This window comes from Peromyscus californicus, unplaced genomic scaffold, assembly GCF_007827085.1.
Source record: "Peromyscus californicus insignis strain IS unplaced genomic scaffold, ASM782708v3 Scaffold_11__1_contigs__length_118956290, whole genome shotgun sequence".
Lineage (NCBI taxonomy): Eukaryota > Metazoa > Chordata > Mammalia > Rodentia > Cricetidae > Peromyscus > Peromyscus californicus.
Genome location: NW_026294402.1, coordinates 53,901,162 through 53,913,489, shown reverse-complemented (window position 1 = coordinate 53,913,489; position 12,328 = coordinate 53,901,162). Strand labels below are relative to the sequence as shown.

Here is a 12,328-nt window from a genome sequence, read left to right as displayed (position 1 = left end):
ACATAGATTGTTTTGTTTTGTTTTTTTCAAGACAGGATTTCTCTGTAGTTTTGGTGCCTGTCCTGGATCTTGCTCTGTAGATCAGGCTGGCCTCAAACTCACAGAGATCTGCCTGGCTCTGCCTTCCAAGTGCTGGGATTAAAGGTGTGTGCCACCACCGCCCAGCCCAATAGATGTTTTGTTGGTAGGTATTTCAGTATTGTTCTAATTCTTTAAAAATAGCAATAGAATTAATAAATGTGCCCCAAGAGCAAATAAATTCACAAACATGTAAGCATGTATACAATGCAAATTGCGTTGATAAAGATCAACAATGCCTTGCTGTTTAGAGTTAACCCTGTGACCTGGGGAGATGGTTCCGTGTGTAAAGTGCTTACTCTGCATGAGTTAGGGACCTGAGTCCCAGAACCACATGAAGCTGGGCACCCAGCATCCACCTGTACTCCCAGTTCTCCTATGGTAATGGGAGGCAAACCAAGAGACTCCCTGGAGTTTGTGAGCCAGCTCTGCTCCTGTCCAGAGCAGTGAACACCACCACGGGAAGAGAGACCCTGCTTCAAACAAGGTCAAAGAGGAGGATAGCCGTTGTCCTGCTCCCACACACAGATTTCACCTTTGATGAAATTAATAAGAAACGTCTCTCTCTTTGGTAAAAAGTTATTTAATACAGTTAGATTTATTTATGTGTATCAGTGTTTTTCTTATATGTATGTCTGTATACCACATGTGTTCAGTGCCCACAAAGGCCAGAAGAGGGCATCAGATCCCTTTAACTGGAGTTGGTTGTCAGCCATCCTGTGGGTGCTGGCAGTCAAACCTGGGTCCTCTGCAAGAGCAACAAATGCTCTTACTCATTGAGCCATCTCTCCATCCCCTTGTGTTGTCTTTCTGTTAGGAAATGAAATGTGGCATACATTTGAAGTTCCTTGGTACCCTGTTCCATCGGATTCCTTGTCTACCTTGTTAGAGAAATAATCATTTCCTTAACCTCTTTAGTTCTTTTTTGGCCATTTTTTATCATTCTTACAAATTACTTGATAATCATGTTAATCACCAATTTCATTTTGTATAAGTTTTACTAAACTTATTCTTTGACAATTTTATGCATATACAACACATTTTGATTTTTCTGCCCCCTCTGCCCTGTCACATCTCCCTCCTGTCCCTATCACCCTTTCCCACTGCATCCCTAGAATCGCTTTCCCACATTCTCATCTTACCTTGTGACTCACTGAGCTCCTTCTGTGCGGCTGTGAGTTTGGAACAATCTATCAGAGCCTGGTGGGCTCCATACTAGTGGACACACTGTTTGTGTGGCCTGTGCCATTCCTGCCCTCCACCCACCCATTTTGAGGAAGGGCATTACTGTAGTCCAAGCTAGCTTTGAATTCTTTATTCTTCTTGGGGCCTGGGATTTTACTGGCTACCATGCTCGTCCACCATCAAGTTGTTTTTTCATAAGCATTTGTGTTTCCTTCATTTACACCCCTACCCTGTAAGCATACATGTGCTTAGTGCAGAATTACAGATGTGAGCCACTGTGAGTTTTTTGTTTTTTAATAGATTGGCCAATACCACTTTTGTCTACGGGCCTGAATTTAATCTAGTCACATTTTGCAAAGATGCCCCCATTTTTGTCTCATGTATTGTTTACTGTATATTAGTATGAAATTGTGAATTATCCTGCAAATGCAGGCTTTTGTTCTTCAGTTGCAGTACTGAGTGGATGAAGATAGAATTATGTTTGGTGAAACACTACTAAAAGCTTCTCAGTACAATCAAGTGAGACATTCTTGCAACAGTTACTTGCTGTGTTGTTATCAGGGCATGTCTTTATGATTCTAGTCATTCTCATTTCATACATAATGAGTACCTATTACATGCTGGTCCTAGAACACACTCATTCTGAAAAAATTCACTGTAAAATAAATGGACACATTCCCTGCATTGGTATTTGCCAATCATTTAGAATTTCCTGACAATACTAGAGAACTGAAGAGTATGAAATGGTTGAGTTGTTTACTTACAGTAAGCAGTATTATTTATCTAAACTCTTTGTGTTCTTTAACAGCTTTAACTGTGGCGAAAATTGGCATGATCCTGTTAAATGTAAGGTGAGCTTTCCTTCTTTTTTCTTTGTTTTTCTTAATAACAGGTCAGTACATTTGTAAGATTTGATTAAAGATAACAGCTGATGACTTTGTATTAGCAAATAGAAGATTTTATTCTGCCCTTTTTATTTCTAGTGATCATTTACAGGTATTCTAAGTGTGTTCTTTAGAGTGTCAAGTTCCTGCTTATTCTTAGAATATCTATGAGTGGAGCAGCTCTGGTGTCAGGCTTTGTTTTGAGGGGAATAACGTTATAATTTGACTTTTCCTCAAGATTCCAGCCTCCCATCTCCACTTGAACCAGACAAAATTCTTATATAAAATTCTTGATCTTATATAAATGAGATTTTATAGCCATAAATTTTCCTGCTTTGAAAATATGACTAATGATAATCTATTCCTTTTTGACTCTCACATTTAAAGCTTGCCTTTGTTTAAGTGCTGAAATAAGTTGCTATTCTTAAGCTCTTAGTTATATTCTAATGATTGTTATTTTCAAATAGTGGTTGAAGAAGTGGATTAAAAAGTGTGATGATGACAGTGAAACCTCTAATTGGATTGCAGCTAACACAAAGGTTGGTCCGTCCATGTGTCTCCCCCCCCCTCAACCCTATCCCCAAACTGTTAATAATGAACATGGTGAAGGCTAGGTGTATAAGCATTAGCAAAAGCAGTGTGAGTTTATGTTGGTATAAGCCTTACAATAGCTTTTATTCACCCTACCCCCAATCGTTGGTCTGTTGGCTCCTTAGTTACTTTCAGGTGTTTATGTTATTGAGCGGCTGTAAGGCAGTATGCATAGTGCTCTACTTTTATTGTAAAAACAGGAATTTCCTGTAGAAAAAGCTAATTTTGCTAAGCTAGATTTGAGGATACTCCATCCAGTTCATTTATTTTGGCCTAATACTCATTTTTTTCTTCTTTTTTTTTTTTTTTTTTTTTTTTTTTGTTTTGTTTTTCGAGACAAGGTTTCTCTGTGTAGTTTTGGTGCCTATCCTGGATCTCGCTCTGTAAACCAGGCCAGCCTCGAAGATACAGAGATCTAGATCTGCCTGGCTCTGCCTCCCGAGTGCTGGGATTAAAGGCGTGCACCACCAACGCCCAGCCCTTTTTTAAAATCATTTTTATTTAGTGTGCATGTATATGCTCATGTCCAGGTCAGGGGAGAACCACTTGCAGGAATCAGTTTTTGCTTTCCACTACGTAACTACAGTGTATATGAACTTTTAGGCTTGATGGCAAGTACCCTTACCCCCTGACCTATGTCACCAGCTGTTGTCATTCTCTACTTTAAATTTCTCAGTTTTACTTTTTAGAAGTCCATCTTTAGAGGCCAGGATTTAAACAGAGTAACTAATTTGATGTTTTGATTATGTAAAGTAAGGCTAACAGAAGTGATTCTCTGATTCTACTTTATGATATACATCTAAAATATGACCTAAGTGAAAATTGAAAGTGGACCGATGGTAGTAGCCCTTATTTTTATTTTGAAGTATGTTATTAATGAAGCTAGTTGTAAATTCAGTCTCTTTGGCAGTGTGAATGTAGCTCAGTTGGTAGAGAGCTTGCCTAACAGGCACAAAGCCCTGGTCTGCATCCTAAACACGATACAAACTGAATGTGGGGACACAGCCTGTAATGTCAGCCCTGCAGAAGTGGAGGCAGGTATCAGAAGTTCAACACCAGCCCAAGCTACACAAGACCTTGTAGGAAAACATAAAAACAAGGGCTGAGAAGATGTGTTTGCTGCTCACTGACCCATGTGAAAGGCAGCTGTGGCCATGTAACCCCAGTGCTGTGTTTCAGAGACGGTGGATTCCCTGGAGTTCAGTGGTCAACCAGCTTAGCTGAATTTGAAGACCTCATTGAAAGTGTCTGAGAGGAATACGGCTGAGAGCTATGTTATAGGACTCCCTAGTGTCATCCTTCACACACGTGTGTGCACACAGTGTCCGTGCCACTGAAATTTTAAAGTTTTTAAAAAGCTAGACATTGTGGCACACACCATTGATCCCAGCACTTGGGAGGCAGAGACATGTGGATCTCTGTGAGTTTGAAGCCAGCCTGGATACAGAGTGAGTTCTAGGACAGCCAGGGCTTTGTAGAGAGACCCTGTCTCAACAGCAACGAAAGTTTTTAAAAGTACATGAAAACAAAATAGAAATTGTGAGCCTCAGTATGAATTCAGTTTGAAAGTCAGGGCCTGATTGCCTGCTTGTCTGACTCTAGAGGCCAGATTACTTGTATATGGATCCTATGTGACCTAGAATTAGTTTCCTTGTTATTTCTATTTTGTCTTTTATTCATGTGACCAACAGGAATAAATAGCATTGTTGCAATGTTTATGGGTTTATGCTGCATATAAAACTCTGAGAACAGTGCCAAAGGATAAAAAGTACTCTATAGCTAAGTGATACTAAACTGTGTTAAGATGAGTAAAATACTTAACTTCAAAGTTTTAATCAAACTTACTGTGTCTGATTAAAAATATTTTGATTGGTTTTCACTGGGGTGGAGATGGTTCAGCAGCTGAGAGCACTGGCTCCTCTTCCTTCCATAGGACCTGAGTTCAATTCCCACCTGCATGGTGGCTCATCACTTTCTATAATTCCAGCTCCAGGAGATCTGATGCCTTCTTCTGGTCTCCACAGGCACCTGCACACAGATGGCAAACACACAGACATACATATAAATAAAAATAAATATTAAAAAAAAAGAAGCATTACATTGTTGTATCTGTTTAAACCCAGTAATAATGATGCAGGTCATATTTAATGGTATTTATTACTTATGTGTATTAACTCTAATAGATAAATGAAATCTCGAACTGGCTTCTCTCCTCAATGGTAGCAATACAGCTTAGTGTAGCATTGACACCAACTTTATAGTTTTTTTCCATAGGAATGTCCCAAATGCCATGTCACAATTGAGAAGGATGGCGGTTGTAATCACATGGTTTGTCGTAACCAGAACTGTAAAGCAGAGTTTTGCTGGGTGTGTCTTGGCCCTTGGGAACCGCATGGATCTGCCTGGTAGGTTGGACAAATGGTAGAGTATATTCACATAATTATGGGATGTATACCACATATAAATGATACTTCTGCCTTTGATTATCATTTGACTTGAGCTAAATAAACAATATGTCGTTTCAGTAGAGGAATATGTTCAAGATAGCCACAGAGAGGGATTAGGTAGTGATATTTCTCACAGGAATTAATAATTGAGGCAAACCTTTGGGTTGAGATTTTCATTAATTGAAGTTGGAAACAAAGTAAAAGCAACACTGAACAGAGGTGGAGTAATGTTTTAAGTTCATGATTTTAATTTTTAGTTACAGTGTCTGATACATCCTTTAGGTAGACATTGTAAACTAGAGTTAATGTACAGAAATTTAACCTGTGTGTTTTCCTTACCCTACAACATCATTAAACAAGTTTTGTTGTCTTTAATAATTGGAAAGCTATTGAGCAAAAATCTGTATTTTTAGCCTCTCTTTGAAATAGGCTTGCGTTTCTGTTTGGAAGAATTACCTACAACTGGGAAATAGTTCTTCAAATGGGCCTTTATTGTGCAATGTTATAAGTTCTTCAAGACTGAGAATTAATGTTAGATATGTGTGCATCCATTGGAGATGGGGTCCGGGATGCACTGTGGATACCAAAATCTGAGCATCATTATGGCCACTATATATACTAGTGTAGTATTTGCACGTATGTAGATTGCTTATAATACCTAGCACACAGTGATTGTTCTGTAAACAATATCATTTAGGGAATAATGACAAGGATAAAGACGTCTGTTTGTGTTCAGTACAGTTGGGAATTATCTTCAGATACTTTTTGCTATCTGTGTTAAATGGCATCGTTCCATTTCCTTCTGTACTAATAGATAATTTTGTGATATGCATGTTTATTTGAGAAAATACAAGTTAAATTTTAGATGAGTTTGAGAAACAGGAACTAAGCACATATCCTGTTGAAATGAAAATGTTTGTGTTACCTTCCTACTTTCTTTTGACCCCCCTCCTTCTCCCAGTAAGTTGTAGGGGATAGGGGAAGTTAGGAAATAGAACTTGGGTATAAAATAGTTTGGATATTGTGAGGGTTTAAGTTAAAGTAACATGGTTAGATGAAAAGGGTCTGCATTGTGTCCTTACACATTGTCAAATAATTACAGTGCTCTGTGGAGACTGGATGGGAGGGGGAGGGTGCAGGTTCAAGACAAGATAAAGGAGATAGGAACTTAATACAAAAGTTAGGCATTTGCTTTTAATTTAATTGGAATCTGATTAGTTATAGCAATGGGAAGAATGATAATAGGGATCACTTCTGAAACTAATTCTAAGGAAAATAATTTGTTAGTGGTGAATAAAGAAGTTATGCCATTGTCAAAACTGAAGACAGATTCTCTGTTTGTTTGTTTGTTTGTTTTGGTTTTGTGGGGATTCTCTGTTTAGTTTTGGTGCCTGCCTAGATCTCCTTTTGTAGGCCAGCCTGTCCTTGAACTCACAGAGATTCACCTGGCTCTGACTCCCAAGTGCTGGGATTAAAGGTTGTGGGGATTTTTTGAGTCAGAGTTTTTCTGTGTAGCCTTGGCTGTCCTGGAACTCGCTGTGTAGATCAGGCTAAGTTATGCAAAGCAAAAGCACTACCACAGGCTGAATGATGATGACCTGGGTGAAAGGGCCACCATGCCTTTATACTTACTGACCTTGCAAATGTATCCTCCTTTGTTTTCTCTGTATGTCTTAAAATGCCTTTGGTTTATCAAAACAGTATTCCAAGTAGCACAATCAGTTATTTGAGTTAGAAGAGTTAGAAATATAGGTATAGCCAGGCGGTGGGGGGCATATGCATTTAATCCCAGCACTCGGGAGGCAGAGCTAGGCAAATATCTGTGAGTTCAAGGCCAGCCTGGGCTACAGAGTGAGTGAGTTCCAGGATAGACTCCAAAGCCATACAGCAAAACCCTGTCTCGAAAAACAGAAACAAAAACAAACGGACAAAAGAAATATATGTAGATACTAAATATTTACTTTTGCTAGCCTTCAAATCTTTAATAGTTTCGGGAGGGAAAAGCCTGTGTTAAGATGGTGCTTTAAAATACATTTTAAAAAGTATTGCACAGAGTGGATATGGTGGCACACACCTTTAATTCCAGCACTCAGGAGGCAGGTGCATCTCTAAAGGATGGCCTAGCCTGGGTTGCATAAATAGTTCTGGGCCAGCCTGAGTTACATGGAGAGACCATGTCTCAAAAACAAACTACAAGGGAATGTTGTGAGGTTTAGGAGATAGGAAGAAAAGAATGTTAATAGTTAACCAAGAGATAACAAGAGCAGTGATCTCCCAATTACATTAAGCATACTAGTGCATCAAGAAAAAAACATTGAATGATCAGGTGAAAATTAACATTAAATCTTCCTTACCGAAATAAATTACCTGTTGCTCTAAGACCAGTTGTGGGCTACTTCTGAATAGTGGGAAATAGGCAATCGGCTAGTATCAAAGATTAAGCAATAAAAGTATAATTTCAAATTGCTGAAATTTGTGATTTAATTCTACACCTAAAAACTATATCTGAACCATATTTCAGTCGAATATTTCATTGGAGACAGAAATTTGTAGCCTATTCAGTAAAACTAAGGCAAAGGTATTTGGGATTGATTGGCCATTTCTTGCAATAAACATAATAAATTTGCATTTTCCTTAGGGGAATATCTTTAAAGGTTTCATGAAAGGTTACCCTACTTCCTTCTGCTTTCTGGTACATTTTCGTAAGAGCTGTCTTATCTCCAAAGCCATCTGTTACTCAAACATGTAAGTCAAAGAAAGGTATTGAACACACACACACACACACACACACACACACACACAAACATATACATAGACAAACACTTTTCTCAACATTGCTTTCTGATACACATTTGGTAAAATCAAAGATAATGAGTATTTGTATATTATGTGTGCCTACAAATACATAGACACCAGTACAGTTCTGAAGGGCTGAAGATACAGCTCAGTGGCAGAGAGAGCATTTGCTTAGTGTGGGAGAAGCTCTAAATCCAATTCTTAGCACCACGTGCACACATGTATTCAGAAAACAATTCTGAAAAAGTTGGTAAGTCTGTACAACAACTAAGTTTTAGATTTACTTTTTTTTTTTTTTTTTTTTTGGCGTGTGTCTGTGTGCGTCTGTGTGAATATGCATCTGTCACACACATTGTCACTCATCTTTCAACAGCTGTCCACAAAAGGCCAGAAGAGGGCATTAAATAACTTGGAATTGGAGTTCCAGAAGGTTTTGAGCTGCTCACATTGTATGCTGGGAATAAACTCTGGTCTTTTTGAGTAGCAAGTGCTCTTAGCCATTGAGCCATCTCTTGAGCCCCATACAATTCACTTTTAACATTTAAATTCAAATTTTTTTGGGGGGGGGTGGATGGAGGGAGGGATGGGGTTTTTAAAAGGCTTCCTTTAGCTCTAAAAGGTTCACTGTTAACAGATTTTGCAGCATGTTAGCTTTTAGCTTCCTGCTAACTGAACTGCCTCTACGTATTAACTCTGAATCTCTCTTTGAAAGTCCATTGCAGGTGGGTAGTTAAGCATTATATAAATAAATAGCCACAATCACAATGTAGTCGCTCATAAAAGATAACATTGTAGCCAGGTGTGGTAGCATGTGACCTTAATCCCAGCGCTTGAAGACCAGCGCCAGGCAGAGATCTCTGAGTTTTAGGTTGGCCTGGTCTACATAGCAGGTCTCAAGCTAGCTAGGGATAGTGAGAGCCTGTGTAAACAACAACAACAACAAAAAAGATACATAGTAACAAGGACAAAAGTGTCAATCATTTCCACTCTGAGTTAATTTCTCTGGGTTTGTTCCCTCCTTTTTTATGTATCATTCAGTTTTCAGTGACAGTTAATAGATCATAACTGTGTGCAAAAGTACATACAGCACAGCATCTCTTAAAGAGTAACTTGCTGATTGTTGGTTCTCTGGTTTATGAAAGGAGAGATACAGTGAGTAACAGATGGCTTAGGAGATAAGGTGATCTCTTCAGAAACAGAATTTGAAGTTCAGACTACACAAGTAGTAAACATGAATTTTATAATGCAGTGGTTTCTGGTGGTTGTAGCTTAGCTGGTTTGGGATGGGTTACCCAGAAGGTGTGGAATTTCTTATTACTTCATGGAGAAGTGATCTAGTATTCTAGACAACCAAAATACTAGGTGTTGGATTATGTTCAACCCTCCCATTGTGCTTTATTTAGCCTTGTAATTCTACCATTATAACAATAGAACCCTGGGTGTCTTGACATCTCAGTTTATCTGTTGTAAAGTAGAATATTGGTTCTAGATAATCTCTTAGTATAAGTTGAAGTGCTACATTCTGTTCCTTTTTTAATTTATTTATGGTTTCTGAAATCCTCTTAATTTTCTTTAAGGTACAACTGTAACCGCTATAATGAGGATGATGCAAAGGCCGCAAGAGATGCCCAAGAGGTGAGTGCAGCCATGGCAGGGCAGCACGGGCTCAGAATGCCCGAGGCACGTTTTTCAGGGTAACTTTGTAGAAGCATTCAGTTCTGAATTATTTTTCGATAGACACTCCAATAAATCCTAGATGTCTGCTTACAATCCTAAAGGGACTCTTATGATATTTATTAGGCATATTCATATTTTTGTTTTCTGAGAACGGCACTGTAGCTCAGATTGGCATCAAACTCATGATCCTTCTGCTTCTACTTCTTCCTGACTGCTGGATATAGGCATGTGCATTTTGCTCAGTCTCTTTTGTTTTGTTATTGGTTTGTTGGTTTTGAGACAAGCTCTTGCTTTTTACCCTGAATTCCCAATCTCAGCTTCCCAAGTCTGAGATTACAGGGGTATGCCAATCCTCCTCCTCCATAAGGTTAGTCTTGTTGTTTACTTTATTTTAGTTGAGCTAGTTTTGTTGGATATTTTCAGGTTCCGGTGGTGTTTATGGTATCAACACTCACCTCTGCATTCTCATTCAGAAAGGAGAATAAGAGACCAGCAGTTGTTGGTGAACTACTGCTATTCTGTATAGAGCACACAGTGTGTCACTTACTTTTACTTTGTTTTGTTTTTAACCTCATTGTTCATGTAGTTCTGATAGGTGAGCTGATTTGAAACAGACCCCTCAGGAGTCTCCTGTCATAGAGAAATGACCTGTTATTAGGAAAGGGTCCAGACAATAGGTTTGGGTTTATAATACTTTTTTTTTAATCTTGTAATTTTATAGTAGTTGTAAAAACATTGAGTTTTTATTTAGTCATTCTTTATTGAAATTCCTAGAGACACAAAAATGCTAAATGGTTTTCCAAGCTGGATACAATCCAAAACATGGATTGCATGTTTGTTATTATTTGTTCTTAAAGGCATTTCTTTAAATTTTCTAGGCCTGGCATATTGCTGTGTGCCTGTAAACCAACACTCTGGAGGCTTTGGAGGATCTCAATTTTGAGTCCAGCAAGAATCCTCTCACTCAACACACACAGACCTCAATCATTTCTAATTTAAAAAAAAAAAAATGCCCCAATACATATTACGATATACTCCCTCCCATATTGGTAGAAATAAAGGTACTGTCTTTTTTTATAATTACAAATGATGAATGTTTCACAGATATTTGTGCTATTTTGGTCCTTTCAGGGATGTAGTTTAGGTGGTTTGTTTTCTGAGTCTTGGTTTTTCAAGACAGGGTTTTTCTGCCTCCTGAGTGCTGAGATTAAAGGCATGTGCCACCACTGCTCAGCAAGACATGTTTTAACTGTCTAGCTCAGTCTGGGTTCAAAGTACTGGAATTACATGCATACTATTTTAGTCCTTTCAAAGAATAGAAAAATTCTCACAAATTATAGTGCTGATTTAAATATATTCACTATAGTATTATTTAAATATGTGAATGTAAAACCACTTGTAAATATCTTATTTCTGTACAGCTGTATAGCCAAATCAAATCACAAATCAGTGAAATTATTTACATCCATTTAACTTTGTAGAAAGTGAAATGATATACCACTGTTTCTTGTTTATGTGGTGCAAAGGATAGAACGCAGGGATTCCTGGATGCAGGGCAAAGATTCTACCAGTTGAGCTACATCTCCTGTGCTGAGTTGATGTGATCATCATCATCATTATCATCATTTTTATTACTTAAAAAGGCATGGTGGCTCACACCTTTAATTCCAGCACAAACAGGCAAGAAAATTTCTGTGAATTCAAAGCCAGCCTGGTCTACATAAAAAGTTCAGGAGAGCCAGAACTGCATAGAGAGACCCTGACTCAAAAAAAAACAAAATATTTCTGTGGTCTACTAATAATTTGGTACCTCTACTTCACTCCTATTTAATGGTCCTCGGATGTTAATATAAGATGGATCACTGTCTTAGTTAGGATTACTCTTGCTATGATGAAACACCATTACCAAAAGCAACTTGCTAGGAAAGGGTTTATTTCACTCTTATTACCATATAACAGTTCATCATCTAAAGCTGTGAGGGCAGGAACTCAAACCAGAGCAGGAACCTGAGACAGGAGCTGATGTAGAGGCCATGGAGGGATGCTACTTACTGGCTTGTTCCTCATGGCTTGCTCAGACTGTTTTCTTATAGAACTCAGAACCACCAGCCCAGGGATGGCACCACCCACAATGGACTGTGCCCTCCCCCTTTGATCACTAATTAAGAAAACCCCTACAGGCTTTCCTACACCCGATATTATAGAGGCATTTTCTCAATTGAGACTGCCTCCTCTCAATGACTCTCTCTAGCTTGTGTCAAGTTGACTTAAAATTAGCCAGTACAGTCACTTTGTATAATTCTGATTTATAAATTATTAGTGGCAGTCATGCTTTCTCTAGTTTCCTGTTTGGACTTGATTCTACTGTTGTGCTTTTGTTTGTTTATTTGTTTTAAACCTTAACTTATTTTTATGACTTATTAGAAATCATGATTGTTTAAAATCCTTTTGAAGAACAATGCTATACATTTTTCTGTATAGTTTTGATAATTCCTTTGAATACAAAGAAATGTTTTTTCTTCATGGGTGGCACTGTATTTTCCTAGTTACCGTGAATTCTGAATGAATAGTAGACCGATTAGATCTAGAGATCATATTTAGCACTGATCTTTTGTTTTGAAGACCCCACCATTCAGTACCATCATACAGAAAATTAAGTCTCAGTATGAA

General features: G+C 38.2%; 1 protein-coding gene across 1 annotated transcript in view; it reads left to right on the top strand.

The window, feature by feature from the left end:
• Arih1 (ariadne RBR E3 ubiquitin protein ligase 1) overlaps nucleotides 1-12,328 on the top strand; it is a 98,231-nt gene that overhangs the window by 76,028 nt on the left and 9,875 nt on the right. The window contains exons 8-11 of the mRNA XM_052762400.1: nucleotides 2,072-2,114; nucleotides 2,615-2,686; nucleotides 5,013-5,143; nucleotides 9,559-9,616. Coding sequence (XP_052618360.1) covers nucleotides 2,072-2,114; nucleotides 2,615-2,686; nucleotides 5,013-5,143; nucleotides 9,559-9,616 — 304 coding nt within the window. The remainder of the gene's footprint in view (nucleotides 1-2,071; nucleotides 2,115-2,614; nucleotides 2,687-5,012; nucleotides 5,144-9,558; nucleotides 9,617-12,328) is intronic.